The sequence below is a fragment of the Adelges cooleyi genome, unplaced genomic scaffold (genome assembly GCF_023614345.1).
Source record: "Adelges cooleyi isolate 19-005CV unplaced genomic scaffold, UGA_ACOO_1.1 ACOO_flye_CR_arks_rails_tigmint_CR_PRNA_9, whole genome shotgun sequence".
Lineage (NCBI taxonomy): Eukaryota > Metazoa > Arthropoda > Insecta > Hemiptera > Adelgidae > Adelges > Adelges cooleyi.
In genome coordinates this window covers 7,930,291-7,951,672 of record NW_026096579.1, presented here as the reverse complement: position 1 = coordinate 7,951,672, position 21,382 = coordinate 7,930,291, and the positions used below count along the sequence as shown (strand labels likewise).

General features: G+C 32.1%; 1 protein-coding gene across 2 annotated transcripts; it reads left to right on the top strand.

Annotated features, from left to right (window-relative positions):
• The first annotated feature begins 5,239 nt into the window (after positions 1–5,239).
• LOC126847106 (A disintegrin and metalloproteinase with thrombospondin motifs adt-1-like) lies at positions 5,240–21,256 on the top strand. 2 transcript variants are annotated; one of them, XM_050587160.1, is made up of 17 exons: positions 5,240–5,638; positions 11,293–11,362; positions 12,447–12,703; positions 13,341–13,652; positions 14,548–14,809; positions 14,887–14,992; positions 15,390–15,524; positions 16,766–17,015; positions 17,100–17,302; positions 17,779–17,845; positions 17,930–18,044; positions 18,262–18,398; positions 18,468–18,749; positions 19,533–19,647; positions 19,743–19,900; positions 20,642–20,804; positions 20,891–21,256. In XM_050587160.1, the coding sequence occupies exons 1-17, from the start codon at positions 5,570–5,572 to the stop codon at positions 20,968–20,970; spliced, it is 2,781 nt and encodes a 926-aa protein (XP_050443117.1). In that variant the 5' UTR covers positions 5,240–5,569; the 3' UTR covers positions 20,971–21,256. The 2 variants fall into 2 exon arrangements, with proteins under 2 accessions (XP_050443117.1, XP_050443116.1); XM_050587159.1 differs by having other exon boundaries at positions 12,423–12,703.
• Positions 21,257–21,382: the final 126 nt, after the last annotated feature.

The window sequence follows — 21,382 nt, the reverse complement described above, 5'->3', positions numbered from 1 at the left end:
ATAGTATATTATCAAGCAGTAACAAGCTAGTATCTAAGGTGGCTAGTATATTAAAACATAGTAAGTTTCTGGATAATATTTTAGTGTTTAATATCTGGTTTAAAAGAATTCATAAAAATGTGACCTCTTAAATTCATTTTGGTTCAGTTATGGTTTGAACGTTGTGAATACAACATAAGTATATTAGTTGGAGAAATTAAGCCCGACAATGTGCATTAACGCGGTTAAACACTAAATATAAAAAAATCCTTTTTTAGGGGCAAAATTAACATACACAACTATTACCTGAGTACCATACAAGTTGCCTATACCAAACGCCTTAAACAGTAGTATATTGTATAATACATAATATTGTGAGAACGAAATCTTTTCAGCTTCGAATACAAGTTACGAAAAAAAATTAAGCAAATACAAATTCTAAAGACTAATCGACAATTGATCTCAGATTAGGTACTATCGTTTTCTTTTGTCGCTTCTGAAATTTTTCCCATTTGTTACATCACTGAAAATTTTCTGAGCAAAGTAAACTAAAATAGAATAATTAGTAACGCCGTTTTTTCATTAAAAAAAAAATTGACATTTCCTCGTCAAAATCACAATATGTACAGCACAACTTTACAACAAAAAAAAATAAAAATATTTTACTATTATCATGCATTATGTTATTTATGTGAATGATTTATTTTTTTTTGTAGTTAATAAAGAATTTTATGTTGCACCACACACTCAAAATTATTGACAGTTATTGTAACCGTTCTATCATGGTTGAAATTTTTATTAATATTTTAATTTTATATTATTTGTATTTATATTGGATGTCAATCGCAAATTATGTCTGCATTATCAAAAAAGTGGGAGAAATGGAAAAGTACTGATTTTCAAACATAGTTTCCATTTAGTTTAGTCGTGTTGAGCGTTTATAAATAAAAGTTCCATAAAATATATTGTTTTTTTTATCCCATTGGAATTAGTTTGAAAGGTGAGTTGATTGGGTTTTTAATGACTTTGCTGTTGGTTCATCGTCGTGCCTCGTTTGGGGTTTTTTGTTTTTGGAATTTTTTTAACCTTATTAATTGCCACTCAACGAGGGCCCAGCGAAGGTAAAAGATATAGCTAGCAAATAGGGTAAACTCATTAATTGTTATACTTTAAATTAAAAACATTTTCGATCTTGAAATAACAAGAAATAATTTATATTATAAAATAACCGTAAGAAGTTGTTTATGTATTGCTGCAGGAAGAATATAATATTATGTTATTTTGATATATTTTTAGTTATGAAAATGTTATAAGACTGTTTATTTTTAAAAAACTATAATTGCACTTTATTTTAAAGAATTAAGTTATGGGTTATTAGCGTTTTTGATCAGCTTTAATCAGGAACTAATATAATAACGGTAACGTAACGGTGGCAACACTGTCGCTTGCATTGATGATTTTGGAACTTGGAAGCTCAATGGTAACGCTGTCATGGTCTTTCTCGAAATTAAACGCTAAAAATATATTTTTTTTCGCACCTAAACGGGGAATTGTAATAATTATTTTTATTAGAAGGCCTTTCGCGTCGAAGCTAAAACAACGATTTGCTGCAAAATATAATTAAGTATGTAAAAAAACTGTCGTTATTATTGTTATTATATTATTATTGTTACATTCAACTTAACAATTATTATTACCTGTATTAAAGAAACGACATTTAAAGTCTATTACATGCGTTTTTTACAAATTTAATTTACAAATTGAATTTTATTATTTCACTAACAATATACCTAGTCACGTTCATTTGACATTTTTATAAAAATTAAAAGTAATCCTAAATCCTAACCTCTCTTTTCTTATCCATTTCAAGTGTATCTGATATGATAAGAAACGAGAGGTTAGGATTTAGGATTACTTTTAATTTTTATAAAAATGTCAAATGAACGTGACTAGGTATATTGTTAGTGAAATAATAAAATTCAAAATGTAAATTAAATTTGTAAGGAACGCATGTAATAGACTTTAAATGTAGTTTCTTTAATTACAGGTAATAATAATTGTTAAGTTGAATGTAACAATAATAATATTGTACAACTTTAAGTACCGCAGAAACACATTCTAGTTTGTATACGTCAACTTACTTTCCTAAAGAAAAACAACATCATATAATATGTATTAAAAAAAAACAATCATCTTATGTAATAATTAATAATAATAATAGTTAATAGCGTACTAAACCGTTGTGAAAAATAAATGTGAGCTACGACAAGATAATATCTTTATAATCCTTATTAGTAAAGCGTTAGTATTATAATAATAACATGTGCAATTAAAACGTGTGAACATACTTGAAAGCATGTGACATTTGTGGGCAATTATTGACCGTTTTTTGAATCATGAGAAATTTTTATGGAACGGTCATTGTCGAGTTACATATCTATAAAACAACTCATATTATAATAGTTAATTATAAATCATAGTTCTTTCGTTGCAGTATAATTAATATATTCATTTTTTAAAAAAGTAAAATATCTTTGCTCAATATTAGAGTACATTCAACGAATTTAAGGAAAACGTATTATCATACATTATGATAGTTTCGCAATAAACCTAATTCACGGTTTAAGGCGATTTGTTTTCTTAGATATATTTTCTTTCTGTTGAAAAGCAGTGTTTTAATTTTTACTTCTCTCCAAATCGTTTCTATATTAATGACACGTCGGTATATTAAACCAAACGTTATACAACTAAAAATACACAGTTTTTTTTTTAAATTTGCAAAAGTTATTTATTGATGTTGCAAACGTAGACACGTTTAAGTTTTAATATTTGTATTTCATGGCTAAGACATTAGCGAAATCATTATAATATATTTTCCATAATTCTTACAATTATTGTAACTCGTCGCTGATAATTTGTAATTCTTAAAACAAATCGAAAAATATGACTGGCAGACAAGTTCTAGTTTCATATTTTAATGTGCAAAAAAAATATATTTTTGCAAATTGAAAAAATAAAAGGGCATTGTAAGTAGATTTTAGGCTCAAATTTAATAATTTATAGTGGGCTGAATTCAGATCTAACAAAAATTCTAGAAACCTGTATTTTTTTTTCTGATGGGAGGGGCAGAGGGGTTCTACCACCCCATTTTTAAGCCTGTCGGTTTTGATTTTTGGTCGATTAATGTGACAAGTCGTGAGCGCAAATAAAAACAAAAAAACAAAACGCACACAAACACACATCAAGTTAAAATCAATACTTCTTTTTTAGCTTAGCATCGAAACTAATATGGTAAGCATTTTAGTCTTTTGGAAGGTTTCCAATATTTCGGGTCACTCCTCAATAATTACCAGCCGCCATCGTTGTACATAATATTTTTTAACGGCCAACATTATGATATGCCTTCTGAGAAAATGTTTTCTACAACTTTGATCAATCTCACTTGTTTCTTAAATTGTATTGCCATGAATTATTACCATTTGGTTATTCAATAAAAAAATCCCAGGACATTGTCTCCAAACAAATTAAACATAAGAATAACAAGAGGAGGAGGAAAATATGGTTTACCTTTTGTTTATGTGTACATAGTAAATTATCACGTTAAAGTGGTACCAAAAATTGTTCAAGTTTAATTGAAAATTCAATTAAAATGTCTTTATTGTTGCTATGAAATTGCCTATACTTTACTCCTTAATCAATAGATGGCGTGCAGTTCAACAATAGTCAGTATTACGTCGTTCAATATACAAAGCAAATAGCAATAATATATTTTATTAAAAAAACATAATAAATTAAATACATAATATTTAGATAATTGTTATTAAAAGGTTCGATTAAAATATGATGTAAAAATATTTTAGTATATGTATTAAACCTATACCTACTGTAGAAAATATATAATACAAATATAGTACGGTTTTTCCTATTAAAAAAAATTCAAAATTTATATGCACTTGGAAGTGTTGTTAGAGTTTCTGGTTGCATACAAATGTATTGTAGTTTATGATATTATTATTCAAATGTTTATGTTTCAATTGAACTAAACAGTAGCCAACGTTTAATATTATAGGTATTATTCAAATTATGGCTAAGTGATTTTAATGCCCAAAATAAGTGGTTTAATTGATTATATGTTTACCCAAAGTGCACTCCCATATTTTATGTACAACATCCCGCCGTACCCTTTTCCTTTATTAATAATAATAATAGCTTTATCTTGTCGGTCATTGCTTTAATGCAGCATAAGTGATATGGTTTTAATTTTTATGTGTTGCTATGAACAGAAAAGGTAATACATTTTGTTTTCGTATTTGAACTTACTAATTTGTTTAACCGTCTGATTTATTATTATTATTATTATTACATGTTCACCTCTTTCTCATAAGAATCCAAAGGGATACAATTTTTTTATTTTTTTGGACTTTTTAGAACTTAAAGTAAAATCAAGAGTGCACTTACAAAATTAAAAAAAGAAAATTGGAGTAAAAATGTCTGTTTATCGCAGAGGATTAGGTTAGGTAATATTTTAGTGGAAATATATTTATTAAAAATTACTTAGGAGCTGAGAAGTTTTACAACATTCGAATATATGAATTATCTTTTATTTTGGGAAATAGTATGTACAATAATAACAGTGGTTAAAACGTTTGTTTAAAATAGTTTTGGAACAAATTTTGTTTATGGTTCAATCAAATTTCAATTTTTTTCATATATCATACGGATTCTTGCCGAAAAGCTGTATACTTCTCTTAATAAGTACACAGAATATAAATTTGTAATATTAATCCTTAGGAATACAAATCTGTATAGGAAAAGTAATTAAAAAGAAAATGTGTATACAAGCGGTATTATTTTTTTTTATGTAATCGTTTCCTTTGGCAAAACCCATCTTGCACACATTGTTGTATTGTTATTATACAATACAACGTTGTAGTGTAATAATTGAGTAACAATAATAATTGCCCGGCTTGATGGTCGCATGTGACGATTCGATAAGGATAGTGTAATTGGAGTTTAATTAACGAGATGAAAAAAAAAAAAAAACAATTAATTTTTACTCGTTGCAAAGTACAAGGAACGTACCTAACGCCGGTAAGGTAACTCTTGTCATAATATTATTATTGTTCAAATTATGTGGTACTTTTTTTAAGCAGTGGTATCTTATTACATACCTGTGTATACACTCTATACCTACATTATTATGTTATATTATACTGTATATTTTTGCTTGCACGGTATCTTTCACACCGGCGCAGGCCGTCAGTCAGTATCCAACAGGACGCCATTCGATCTAGTCCAGCGAATGCATTATGTCTGCGAATAACAAACAATAAAATAAAATAATTATAATAATATCTAATAAATTATGTTAAGAGTGTTAATTTTTTTTCAATAGCGTTTGATATTTTTTGTCTCTTGCCGGTCGGTCGCCATAAAAATCTTCCATCTTTTGTAAACGGCAAACATGGTGAAATTTCATTGCAACAACAGACAAAGTACGAAAATCGCCACAAAGATGTTCGACTTTGTGTCTAGTTTTAACGCGATTGTCAAATTGAAAAACTTACAGTGATGAAAACAGTGACAAATAATGCAGTTTTTCTTCGGTTTGTTCGCAATCGTACACTTGTGGATATTGCAATCTGTTCAAAGCGTTAAGGTAATAGCTGTTTTTTTGTCAAAATATTTCAACAAAAAAAATTGTACAAACAACCGTAGTTTTCTGAGATTTGAGAAAAAAGTATTATGCACAACAACTGATGGAAGATTATTTTTTTTTTCTAAAAAATTAGTAATATTTTAGAAAACAAGTGATAATCAGTAACTTTTGTTTTACTTATCAGAGAAACTTTAGATAACTTTTGAACACTTGTAAACATTTTAATTACGAAATTTTATTTTTTTATTTTTACAAGTGTCTACAAATTTAAAAGTTTTAAAAACATAAGTCAAGCAATTGGGCTTAATGATTTAGCATTGATTGATCCCAACTGGCTTAAACGATCACACCACTAAACCCCATCACTTAATTTGTCACTAGTTATAATATTTAATGTAATTTTATAACTATAACTTGTTTAAATTTACAAAAATATTGCATCTGATGTATTGTCGTTATTATCTAACAACGTTTTTAACTTCAAATTAAGTTTATTGATATAATATTGGCTTTTTGTCACCATTTTTTTTTATAAAATTAAATTTCTGACTCTATGTAATTATTAAACATAAATACCAAACAAATTTATGAGTTAAAGTGTTTTGTTATGTAATACAAATTACTCCTAAATAAACGAATCTGGTTTATAAACCTTTTAAATCTTACACAACAATAGTTCAATGTAATAACAATAATAATTGTATGTTTCAATTTTTTTTTCGTTAAATACAACAGAACACGTTTTTCATTATATTAATGGAGGTTTTAAAATTTGTTTCTAGTAATATTCTATTATAATAGTTTAGTTGAACGTACAATTTTGCATACGGTCAAGCTTTGGTCACAGACTATTTTAGAAATTATATTATGATGGTATTATTCTGTATTTAATATTTATATATATATATATTTTGTATACCATGTTAAAAAATCCTTGAGTTTTAGGGTCAATGATTTCGATTTACTATAATTATTATTATTTTTTCTATCGTTGTCATATCATAAAAATAAGTTTATCAAGGTAGTTGTACTATAATGTGGATCGCGATTACTTGCAAATCTAACAATCATTAGTATGTAATATAATATAGATATGAAGTATAATATTAGATATAATATTTGATCCCACACAGAAACAAAAAAAAAATACGTAATAACATAAAATAGAATAATATTTTTAAAATATAGTAAAAATGTTATAAAATGCCAATTGGTATTGTGAAAATAATGTACAATAATATACTGTGAAAAACACAAATATGTTCTTAAATATTTTAAAATATTGTCAACATAAGTTTCAACTTACTGAAATCATTCTTAAAATAATTGCTAGACATTATTTATATTTCAAAAATGTAGTTACAAAATGTTGTTAAATTTAATGAAAATATTTTAAATTAGGGTAGTAAAATTAATTTTTTTTCATATAAAAAAACTCAACAATTTCTGTATTCTATCTAACTGTGTAAATTAGCAGCTAACAATTAAAAATATTATGTCATTAAAATAACAATTTTTGATTATTTAAAAAAAATGTACTTTTGCTTAGAATTACACCACCAAATTAAAAACTAACGTTAGTTAAATTATTTAGCTAAAATATTTCCTCTTAATTGTTGAAAAACAAAAGAAAAAAAATTGTATTTTTAAATCGCTGTAAGGGATCTTAGTTGGGATCATCTAAATAACACAGTAATTAAATTAAACATTATTATATTGATGCTATTCATAATTTACTCGAATACAAATTGACAAATAATTTTAAATTCATATTAGTTATGAAACAATCATTGAAATAATTTTTTACATAAATACATTTACCGAAAATCCACCCAACTCTGTGTGGGACGAAACTACATTGTTTGTGATATCTATAATTAATGCAAATCTCGATAAACAAAAGAATACTTATTAATAATTTTTTGATTTCGCAACCATGTCGATATTATGTAGCCTTCCTCTTGTTAGTGGTGGCCAACAATCCTCCATGCAAATGGGGAAAATGTAGGAAGGGGCGCACTCTCATGCTTAATAATATCTAAAAATGAAATCCTCCTTTGGAATGTACGTTGGCCACGAGTGGGGTTTAATCAATGATTGCACACCAACTGTATATGATTTATCATGCATAATTATTCATAAACAGCTTTCTTCGTTCAAACAATTAATACATTCGTTTTCAGTTCAGTATATGTCCAAAAGTTACCGTCCGTCCGAAGGCGTTTCTGCACTAATTAACAAACAAAATAGATATTTGAACGGAAAATTGTACATCTACTACTGAGACGTATAAGTACCATAATATAGCATGCTCATCGACCGCATCAGCTGCCGGTGAAAACATCATCTCTGACGATTTCAATGTCGGAATTACATATACAATATAATATTATTATCTTTTGTAAAAATCGAAATAACGAAAGTAACGATAGCGCTATATTATATTATTATGATTATTATGCGGTAATAATCGCAAAAATTACCTGGCTAAAAACGGGTAATATTATTTTCTAAATGTATCAGAGACATCAGAGACGCCTTTTACTTTTACATTGTACATCCTGTTTCCCGAACCCATCGGACCATTGTTTGAGCTGACCGATCGGTAGATAAACAATTAACGTGTTAACTTCTCCTTAAGATTTCTACTAACCTAACAAACCAGTGCCTAGTTGGAATGAAATGCGATTGGACAACACGGACAAAGAAATCGTACCGACCCTTTTCGGTTTATGTAGGTAGCTTTCGATGAAAGTTTATATATTTATACATTTCCATAGCAGCCTTGTTCATCATTTAGGACAAGTGTTGCACGCATCAGTAACACTCATTGTGTCGTATTGGTCGTTCGAAATATGTATAAATACAATATAACCAAACATTTTCCACTATATAACCGGCAAACTTTCCATATTATAAAATCCGGTCGCACAGGTTGATAACCCGATGTAATGCAAAAAAAAAAAAAAAATTTCTATATTCGAACCAATTTTCAAGGACTTGCAAAGCACAGTACAATAGAACACAATTCGTGTAACATATTATTTCAATGCACCGAGGTAAAGAGATTTATTCGACCTAGTCTCTATTCGGTGGACGGACAGGTGAAAAAAATTGAATTGTGCGTTCATACGAATAAATTAGGTTATGCGGTTTCAAATTTGTCTGAGTATGTCTCTGAAACTCTGCAACAGAACTCCTAAAATTCAAGTTCAGTAACGAGGGCACATACGAGATGGGAAACCGATATTATGCTCGGATGGCTAATAGTACATAGAATACGGGAATAAGTACCTTATACGATATCATGAAGAAGGTTAGGCGAGTAAAATTAATAGTGTAGTTGGATGAGATGGAAAAATCTGGGAAGTGAACTTGAAATGAGAATATTGAGATAATTAAGTCAGACCTCACTAAGCATGAGCATATAAAACGACGGAGAATTTCAGGTAACAAAGAAGAACACAGTCTGATATGGTTAAGTTTTAATTTTTTTTTGCTTACATATATAAGACCCATAACTGTCTTCCTATGCCAACTATATGCAAAGGTAATATTACTATACAAAATATAATTTTGCTATTTGGAATTGAATAATTAAAACGACTGATTGGATTCAGTGATGTGTTCAGTTTAAATTACACAAGCGCAACGGTGTGATTTATAGTAAGATTAGAAATAAGTCCAAAGTGCAGAGTTGGGAAAATTATTTAATTTAGGTTGAGACTTAAGTTAATTATAACAAATATAATATTGCTGTCAGCAAAATAACAACACATTTGCTGTTTTTGTACAGTAAATATTTACTGCGCAGCGTTACATTGAACAAGTAAAACTTAACTAGTTAACCTTAAAAAGAAAATATGGCAATTTTAGATAACAAATATGTTTATATTCAAGTAACGTTGATGTATGAAAAAAGTAATTAATTAAGCTAAAACTTAATAACGGGGGAAATGTAATATGGAATTTTAAGTTGCTCGCCATGCATATTGTTACTTGTTTTTTTTTATTTTCAATACTTTATTCGTTTGATGTAAAAGTTACAAGAGTGACTATAATGGTAAAACAATTAAGTTAAAAGTCTAAGATTTTAGTGACTTCGGCCCGTCTTTAATGTGTGTACTTGATTTCCATTATGTACTAACGTTTTCGTCTTACCTATGTGTAATTAATATCTAACAGTTAAAACACAATAGGTAATTAACCCCGAATGTGTTCATGTTAGTCGTTACGCTAATGTCTAATGGTTCTATTTAATGTTCAACGCTGTGCGTTCATCAAAAAACTTCCTGGGCAAAATAAGGATATAATAATATTGTCCAGAGTTCACAAAAACCCAGCACGGAGCGCATGTATCTACTACTCTTGTTGTGTATTTTTTATATTATAATATTCTTTTTCAAGGACGTTGGCCTCGCGCGGTATTTAGCCTTAGAGAATATAATATTTTTTTCTTCAATTTTTTTTTGACACAAATCTTAACCGAGTTGTCGTAATAATAATAATAATAATAATATTTTAATATTAAACGCCGCAAAGCGCGCGTGTATCCAATTGTGTTTGTACTAAATACTGGAAAACGTTGCCTAAGAAGAAATATGTAAAATAATAATTATACGGTTGTATACAGGGTGATTCATCTGATGCAAGACACTAATTTTCTCAGAAAACGAGCATGGACGAAACTTTTGAAAGAAAAAAAACGTTAGCGTTTGAATTTTTTAATTTTCATCAATCTCTTATTGTTTGTCTTATGAATTTGTAAAGACTTGAATTTAACATCAATATTCGTTCGGATCACCACTGTCACGGTCACCGTGTTTGAGTAGGTAGATAAGAACCGCTTGTCCATCTTTATCTCAAAAGATTTCACTGTGTCTGGTTATCCGTGTTAATTAAAAATTTTATTGGTTACTAGGTTTTGGAAAACCTAAGATATACTACAATTAATATTTATTGAGGCGTCTATTTTCACGACCAGCTAAAAGACCAATTTTTTAAAACGGGTTTTTTGTCTTTCCTAAATGGTTACACTGTATTACACGGTTTTGTGCAAAATATATTGAACATCAAACAAGGTTATAATTGATATAAACTGACAAGGGAAAATTGTGGTTGATTTTAAAATTACAAATCTGATAATGTCAATTTTAAAACCAGTCATATGTGAGAAAAAAACAATTAAATTGTCGGTTTCAAAATTTATCCATAGAAGGAATTTGACTAGAAAACCGGTTATATCAAATTTAAAAAAGGTATTTAACTGTTGTGATAATGTTTGCAAAAAATAAATCTTCTCACGTGTACAGTACATTTCAAAGCTTTGATAAAATCATAGAGTGAAATCTTAACGTTATTTTTGAAAAATGTCATAAAATTGCTTATGGTCTTACATCAAATGGATCACCCTGTATAAAACTGCGTAATCTCCTACAACGTAACATGGTTCAGTGCAACGACGATCCGATTGGGGTGTAAAATAGATCACGATCCACTCTATATAACATTAATGAAATACAATTCGGGGAACGTCTTGACTAATACGATAATATGTATACTGTATATTATATATAAAAAAATGCTCATTTTTTCTCTCACAATTAATCCGTTTTAACAATGTAAAAACTGACGTAACGAAAAATCGGTTTCAGATCAACGAGACGAATCTAATTGAACATTTAACACCATCAGAATGGAGACATTTCGTCGGGTCCGACGCGGGTAAGCCATCGAACCATTAGGCTTTAGTTCCGCACACCAATCTATATTGTATATTGGTATTAGCTGTAATTTTATCACGTTGAGGCGACAGAGTGTGAAGGGTAAAAGAAAAAAGTGAAAATATGTAAATAGTTATTAGTGTACATGTGTTTAAAATAGTTACAAAATTTCTTGGCCTGGGCGGGACAAAAAAAAAAAAAACTGTTTATAAACGGATATAAAATAATAATGAAAAAATTATAATGTATGATTTTTTTTTTTATATTGTTCATTAACCTAACGTTATGGTTCCGTGGTTACAGATGAGGTCAACAACATATTACTATACTAGGGAAATATTAATACAACGCTTTTAAATGTTATAATAACGCGATTTAAATATTACCATTTTTTTTTTTTTTGAAACTTATTTCGTGTACATATGCTATAATTCAAGCTCCCCCCTCCCAAAATTGAATCTTCGGCAACTTCATTTTTTGTCTAAATAAAATAGCCAAATTTGATAGTCGTTCCTGTCCCATAGTTGATCTCAAATAATTCTCTATGAGTCTGTGTTTGCTGTAGTGTGGCTACAGTTACAGGCATTGTCAAAAAGATTTTAGAAAGATTAGAAAGATATCTTTCGTTGGGATACGATTTTTTTGAATTGTAATCTTGAATCAGCTGAAATATTTCAAGAACTGTTGCGGATTTAATACGGCCAGGAATATAATTTACCGCACTGCGTGCTGTTAATGCATGTCTTTTTCATGTTTAAAAAATTAATTTTCCCGCACAAAAACGTTACAACAATATTGATAAGAATAGTAATAACAATTATCAAGCGCACAAGCGTTAAATTTATAAAACCATTAGATGATTGAATAATTAAAACAAATTGTTTTTTCTAAGTAAGACTTTTGTAAGTGCCACCTGAAAATAAGGTGGACCAATATTTTTAGTTTAGAAAACCTTTTTTCAAGGTTTAGCCTCAGTCGCCTCACCCTTGCTACGGCTCTCGGCTATATAATATATGTATTATTTTTTTTTTTTTTGTAAATAATAATTCATGTCGATATAGTTCAACACTCACGTATGCTCGCAGGTCGACATTTCGGCGTGAAATATTTGAATGTAAACGACCTGACCGACGGGCCGGTCAACCTGACGGTGGATCGGTTGGACCGGCATTTCCGGTTGGATTTGCGGAAAAACCCAAGTCTCCTCGACGACAAGTTTGTCGTGCTGAAAAGAACGGCTGGGAAGTCGGAAATCGTAGAACATACGTGGAACGACACGGACTGCGGTTATTACCATAGTTTTTCGCCCCACGTCGCCGCCCTGGACGTCTGCAGCGGAATAGTAAGTCTGTTTGTTACGCCATAGATCATAAATAATAAGAGATTACCGATAAGAGGTTATACCCCCTCCTTTCTCCGATCAGCGCTGTTCCTCTCTATCTGAGGTTCTATCTAAGGTTTCACTTCAATCACGACGCACTCGATATGTTTCTTTTTTTCAAAACATTTCTGAAAAGAAAATATGTAAATTATCATTTTCATAAATCTCTTATCAGTTTCTATTACTATTCTTATCACTGTCTTATCTCTTATCAGTTGATATCCAATAATTCGCGATAGCACCACTTTTCCCAAATTGCATGCAATTCGAATGACAAGTTTCTTATCAGATCTTTATAAATTAATTTTTTTAATTTGACTTTAAATCTGTAACCTCTCTTCCTAAACTGTAGCTTGCAAACCTAGGATGTTTCTGGTGACCTGCCTTCCTTATCAGTATGAATCTCGCCCACTGATAAGAAACTAGTCATACACATCGGTAATTTATCACTTTTTAGTTGATTCGCCCGTATGTTCTGCCCTTATTTCCCTTAATCGCCTCCCCTTTATTTCGTTAAGGTTTTCCGTGATGACTTTTATTGAACGATGACGTAGCTAAAACATGTTATATGGTTGAAAAAACGTCCATTTTTTTCCAGAGGGGTATTCTCAAGTCAGACGATGACGAGTATTACGCCATAAGTCCTCTACCGGAACGATTTCACGACCCAGATGAAACGCCACACGTAATTGTTCGGATTGTAAACGCGACCGAGCTAAAAGATTCACTTGGTAAATTCGGCGACCGATTAATCGAGAGTCGACAAAAAAGAGACACGTGGTCATCCACCGTGTTGAACTTGGAAATAGCTATATTCGTGGACCAAGACCTCTACAGGCTGATGGCTGTCAGTTTCGAATCGAACACAGAAAAAGAAGTCATTCGGTTCGTTTTGGCCATGGTGAACGCTGTGAGTTTCATGCACTATTAAAAACAAAAAAAAACACAATTCTAGACTATAACCCGAAATTTTACCACCTGTATATTGTAAGGAGTTAGGTACTTTATTGAAAAATCTCAAGTTAAAACTAAAAAAAAAAAATAAGACTTCATCGACCAAGAAGCCTAAAATTGTAGCAATGAAAATATTCTAATTTAAAAATTGCATATGAGATCAATTAGGAATGAAGACGTTTTTTGGAAATGACGACAGTTGCATTCCTTGGCACGATTCCTAATCCGAGATTGTTATACCTACTCAATCACATCTTCAAAGCCTAGTTTACAATGCTAAGCAAATCATGTTTCATGTTAATTTTAATCCGTTTTTAACGAACGTGAAATTCCATACATATTTGTAGAAATTGAAAATGTCTAATAAATGTGCTGTGAACTGTTTTAAAGAAGCGAAGTGTAAAAATAATATTAATATTAACAATAGAGAACATAATGTGAAGAAGCAAGAAGGACAGTGTTAAGTGACAAGAGTGTGTATAAAACAAAAGAGTTCCCAATGTGAATAAAAGTCTATAAAAAGGTCAGAATTGAGAGCAATAATTGTTCATAAAATGCTAAAACTAAAAAAGTTAGTTACTAAATAAATGGAAAACCTTCAATGGGCTTAACATTTTTGAAAATAAATTAGAGGCTTTTAGATTTATGTTTCGTTTTTTATATTATCCTAACCCTACCTAACTAATCTCAACTGCTCCTTCGTTGGGTTACCCCGTTTTGAGGGTTTCATGCTCTGATGGGGATAAGATGTAACATGTGAAAATATTACGGTCAATTTAGGATTGTTGTTTTCTTAACGGTTTTTGCACAATGAACTTTTACATCTAATCCCCGGTGCGGATTTCGTTCAGGTCGACCTGCTGTACCACGACCCTTCGTTGGGCAGACAAATCAATTTTATCCTGAAACGACTGGAAATCCTGCACACGGATCCCGAGGGTTTGAACAGGTCCAACGACATCGACCGGTTCTTGAGCGATTTTTGCAAATGGCAGCAAACCGAAAATCCTCCTTTGGACTCGGATCCGCTGCACTGGGACCACGCGGTCATTCTGACCGGACTGGATTTGTTCGTGGCCGGCAAAAACGGCAAAATTAGCAATCAAGTCGTCGGTAAGTAACATACGACAGGGGTTGGGTCCACTAGAGTACATACTCGTTGTACCTATTGATATTTTTGGATTTATTAGGACTTGCTCCAGTCGCAGGGATGTGTACGAAAACCAGCAGTTGTACAGTAAACGAAGGTCGTCATTTCGAGAGCGTCTACGTGGTCGCCCATGAAATCGGTCACAAGTAATTAATTATTCACGACTAACACCGCTTATTGGCTCTAATAATATTATGTGTAAAGTACATTGACGGACGTTTAAAAAGATTAGGTCGTCGTGCCGCATTAGCATTACTCTATAATTATTATTATAACAGTCAACTGGTCTGCTGTATTCTGCAGCCACCTTCCTTTCACTTTACAACGTGGTCGCGCCGCATCAATGCATCCACGGTGTCTCGGGTCGAACGGGTATCAGTAGGTCTCTTGTACCGACATTGTAGATCATTCAAGTACACTCAAGGACGTTTAGGCTGTATTGTAATTTTAGAAGATTTCTAGATTAGATCACACGGATTGGGATCGATCCGTTTCTCTCGAGTACAAAATATATGAAATTAAGTAAATATGATACGTGCACAGTTTAGGAATGAGACACGACGGAGCTGCGTCCGACAACGATTGCGATTCGACAAGTTACATAATGTCACCGACTTTGGGAAGTGGTAAAATTACTTGGTCCACGTGCAGTCACAAGTACTTGGAGAAATTTTTACAGTGAGTACAAAAAAAAAAAACTAAAATCCATCAATTTCGCATAATTTGAAATTGAACACCCGTCGTATAAATCATACGAAATTACTCAAAATTATTTTGCGATGACAATTATTTTCCAGACGTATTAAATAGGGTTATTAAAAAAGCAAGTTTTTTTTTTTTGGATAGCTAATTTATGAACATTACACGTTATCAAAATTCGTAATAATATGTTGTAAACCAACCTAGGACAAAATACAAAATCCAAGGACATAAAGGACAGACACAGATATAAATCAAACCGAAATATACAACTTACAAGGACGTAGAAGTCGGATGATTAAATAAAAATGTCAAATAAAGTTTCGCTTGGTACTTTTTTTTTATGGGAAAGGGTTAATGATAGTTTTTAATCATTTTAATTGGAAATAAGTAGTATTAATGAGGTTGGTTGACAGTCGAGCCATAGCTCAAATCGCAGATTTAAATGAGTGCAATCAAATGTCTATAAAAGGAATAATAGCGATTAAATAGTAGAGACATTTGGAAATGACCAAAGGAGAAGAAGAAGTAAGTGGATTTTACAAATAACGAGGAAAGGAAGAAAAAGGGCACGGTCATGAATTATGATCTGAAGGATGAACAGATCATGTATCAAATCATCAATATAAGAACAGTTTAACTAAATACAGACGAATTAGCAGACTAATGCCCGGTTGCACCAAACTTGTCGTTATCTATTGGTAAATGATTTACCCCTGTAATAAACAAACTATTGTTAAACTTTATCTTTTGTTAAATTTACTAGTGTTGCTCAATCGTTGTTTTATATTAAGGTTATTGCCAGTATACTGGTTATCGAATAAATGCAATCAGCAGTAGGAGTTAATATTATTGCAGGGTCTAATCAATGATAAACTGATAACGCACATTTCCATTGTCACCACTTTAACGCAAAACATTGATAACAAAATTTAACTATACATATATTTTTTCACAGCGATAAATGACCCTTTATTAATTTATCTCGTTATAAAGTACATTATCAACAACAGATAAAATTTAAAACATGGCTTATGCAACAGAATTTATTTTAACTTAATATTTGGTGCAACCCGGCCAGAGCAAATAAAAATAATTGAGGATTTACTAATTATATCAATGCTATGAATTTATCGTGACGGAAATTATGTCTTTGGATTTGTTATCCGATCACTGTATGCAAATACAATACATTTTTTAACATCGTCATCATTTTTTAGGAGTTCTCAGGCAGTTTGCTTGTTCGACGGCGGTGGTTCTTCCGAATTTTTGGACCACAAACAACACGGCAGACTTCCCGGCGAGCGTTTCGATTCGCACGAACAGTGTATGCTCAAGTACGGCCGCGGGAGCGTGCACGCTTCCAGTCAAGACTTGGGAGAAGTTTGCCGGGATTTGCACTGTCAGCGAGACAGATACACTTGGACTTCACACCCGGCACTAGAAGGCACCGTTTGCGGTCCGGACAAAGTTAGTACTTTGTGGCCATGGCAAACAGCTACAAAATATTTAAATGCACTCTCTCGAATAATGTTCCCCATTGTATCAATATAGTGGTGCCGAAGCGGTCGATGCGTCCACAAAGGGTTGTCCGCTCTGCAAGCTGGATTCGCTCCTCACCAAAGCATCGACGGCGGTTGGAGCGACTGGACACCGTACTCGGATTGTGCTTCGTCTTGCTTGCTAGGAGACAAAAACGACTTGACCAGTGGAAGTACCGGCATAACGACCTCGCTCAGACGGTGTAACAACCCTAGGTAAACTACCACCCGGTGTAGTCATATTAACCCTTTTTGTCTTGGCTCGTCACGTCGTGTTAAGTCGAACGGGTTTTACCAAGTTCAGGCGAAAAGTTATGCGAGTATTCAGTTATAATAGCCAGGAAATAAAATGACACAGGAAATCCGAATGATACCCTTGAATATTGCTATGTAGAAATTATGAATTCTTAAAGGATACCCTATAGAGAACTGAATGATCGTCCTGCAGGTTACTTGATCAACGATTTCTTTACAAGAGCACAGTAGGATATCTTTTTGTTTGGGAATTTTATGGGGAAATTAGATCCGACTTTTCGAATTCAAAAGATTAGGACCCTGTAACGTGGGGATTTCTAATTCAAAATACCTAAACAGGAAACCTAGTTGGAATCCCATTTGGGAAAATTATAAGACGATATTTAAATTATGCCATTATTGTTTTTTAATTTGCAATTTTGTCCAATTTGTCTTAGGCCGGAAAATGGCGGTAAAACGTGTTCCGGAGGCGATCAGAAATATAAATCATGCTCTACAGAACAAGTAACACAAAATATAGATCAATTTTTATTCAAATAATTGTTTGCTTTTAACATATCATTATTATGGTTACTGTTTTTTTTCTAGTGTGCAAACGCACCTCAGTTAACTATAAAAGATTTTGCCAATGAAGTTTGTTTAAGAGCCAAACAATATGATACAGAGTTATTAGGTACCGGTTTTCAAAAAATCAGTTCAGACCGTAAGTAATTATTGGTTTTTTTTTTGTTGGATTTTCGGGATTATCAACTATACTTTATTTATAATAGTTGTACTGATAATTTTAAGAATGTTGAGTATCCTATTTTTTTCATCCACAATCATCTTGTCTACAAGTTTATTACCTACATTTGCATACGACTCCACCGAATTACTTTAGTATAACCCTGACTCTTCTTTTGTATTTTTCTCGAATGTAGCCAAAGACGCGTGCACTGTTTGGTGTCATAAGTATAAAGGTGGTACGAAAAGTCGAGGATGGTCTTTTCCGGACGGCACGACTTGTCAAATAAGAAAAACCAAAGGCTCGACTTATTGCATTGGAGGATTCTGCAAGGTACGTCACAAAAACGACCACAGTCAGATAAAACGAATCTACTAATTTAACAAGTCAAACATTTATTAGGAGTTCGTTTGTGATCACTTGGCTACGCCGGATTCGCTCTACGTGGAAGCAGCTAAGACATGCGGGGCCCAAGACGAAGCCCCTAAACGGTTGAATGCTCCTTCGCCGCCTTTGCCATTACTTCCAGCGGCGTCTAGCATTGTCGAATGGACGTGGCAGCCAAAGTCCGTGTGCCATTATAGTTGTATGGTACCGGCAATGGGACTGAAACTGATCGAAGGGAAAGTGTGTAAAACCTGCGAACCGGTGATCAGCATTAAGATTTGTCGACCGCAAAAGGACGTGAGTGTAAAACATAATAAAATCATTTTTCAACCGAGTATGCAACCACGAAAGAGCGTTTTCATGTCTCGTTTAGTGACACTCTAATATCTCTAATCTGTTATCTGTTATCTCTTATCAGATAACAGCGTAACGCTTTTTTCGTCCTACGTTTTTCGTGACAAATTTTTCGGTTATGTGCCAGAGCTAAGACACTGAAAATTTCAAAAACTTAGGAAACTTCATCGTTTTTCATTGGCACGTTTGTAGCCAAACTTTGTACGTTGCCAAAATTAAAAAAAAAAAACAAAATACAAACATCCGCCGTGCCGTTATAATGTTTAATGATGATCATTATTTCAGCAGAAAGTACTTCGCTCCTTTATATTTAGTGCTAAAAATTTTAAAATAAAAATATTATTAATTCTCCAACTTGTAACATTTATGATGATAAAATTCGCCCAAAGCATTAGTATATTGGTATTTACACAGTATTCTTCTTAATTCGCATTACCTCATCCTATACGAGTAAAAACGGCTTCCTAAGTCCTTAATAGACTCTACTACTTTCACGTCTCCACGTTTTTATTCCTTACTGGCTTTAACACTAAATCCTTCTACACTAATCGCTTTTACCCGTTTTTAGTATATTAATTCCTTCAACTTTCTTCAACGCGTTCAGTCCACTATTTAATCTGTTCTCTCTCATTTTTACTGCTATTGGTGCAACTGCCAAACTATAGATTTAATCCTAATTCTATCTAACCTATCAACAATTACTTACATAAAAAAACGTTTGTTTAGCAATGTAAGTTCGGCTTAAAAACTGTGATCGAGTACGCGACATCGATTTGCTCCAAATACGGTCAAAAAGTGCAACGCCTGTCAGGTTTAGGAATGCAGCTGTCTTCGGTTCCAGGTAAGTTGAATTAAAACGTATTTTAATCCGTTGCAATGGTTACTTGTACTTGTGCGGCGGTAAGTTTGTTGATTTGAATGTATTTATTTTCCTAGACGATATGGACAGGCCGTGTAGGCTGGCTTGCCAAGATCAAACAGTGCCTCATAGATTTTACATTGTCAACGGTGAAGCCGGATGGTTCCCTTTCGGTACGGATTGTGCCAGAGGTGATCCGGATCGTCATGCTTTTTGCCTCAGCGGAAAATGTCTGGTAAACGATAAAACATATTATTACAATAATTTTTCATCACTGAACTCAATATATCATAGAAAGCACATCCAGATTGAAAAACGTCCCACGCCTGGGAGGCAGCCATTTTGTGTACCGATTTCATGAAAAGTAAAAATGTATAAACGTTACTTTTCCATGACTCATATTAAAATGTTAGGTTAGGGCAAGGTCATATCATGGACAAAACAATAGCTGTTCACAAAATGGCAGCCTCCTAATAGTGGACATTTTTATAAGCAGCCGACTGTAGGCAATGCGCGTTCCGTATAATATTGAGTTCAGCGGGTGTAATACTCGCCGGATGATTAATTTACTTTTGAACAGGTCCCCCCAAAAAAAAAAAAAAAAACAACGGTATTAGCTGTTGGCAAAAATCCTAAACTATTGTTGTAAATGTGAATATAATATGTTTTACAGCTACGTTTTAGTCGACGTGCCTCTTATCATTTATAATTTCTTATCATCTTTCCTTATCTCTTATCACTTATCTTTATGATACAGTTATAAGCGAATCTTATAAAAATTGAGTTCATGTGGCTGGATGCCAAAGAAAAATATGCAAGACCTGCACGTTTCTCCTTGAAGAGGAGAACGTTTCTTCCACTCTTCCCATCTCATTTGAATATATTATTATTTATATTTTTTTTTGCAAAAGAACACGTTTTTAAAATAATAATAATTTATTTTTATTTTTAAATTAACGTATTTCATGGAACTTAGGAATTTGGTCCGGACAATCTGCCGCTGTCAGTCGAAGGAATGTCGCTGCACAGCAATTTTAGTTCGAACAACCGCATAAAAAGGAGTGTTTCCCACGTGCAAAACAATAATGTATTGCCAGACGAAAACACGTCGTTGGAACAGTTTTTGAATTTGAAAACAAGTATAAACGGATTTCTCTTGTTTTGGGTTTATGGAACTGTGTAGTTTGAAATCGTGATTTTTGTTAATCTTTTTATCGTTTCGCAGGCATTAAGTTTGGTTCGGAGAAAAGTTTTGTAGACTTGAAAAACCCAGTGGACTTCCCCAAGTCGTATGCAGACTCTTAGTGTTGATTGTAATAATAATAGTTAAATGTTTTAATTTTATTATTGAAAAATCCTTTATGAGCAATCAAACGTATTATTATTACTGTACATTATCATAATATTTTGTAGTAAATGTTAGTTTATTTTGATTATTGCACGGCCTTCCGCATAGGCAATCGTTATGCATACCTGTCATAAAAGTTTCGGCAAAGGCCATTTTTTTTTTAAGATTTCTTCTTATGTTTTTTTAACCGGAGAATACAAAACGAACCTGTTCAACACAATAATAAATAGAAACAAATATGTATTCGATTATTATTACAGTATACAACGTAACACGATTTAAAACAATTCATATAGGACAATCGATAACAATACAAACATTGAAAGAATTACTTGAATACAATTCAATGATAATAATAATTATGAACAA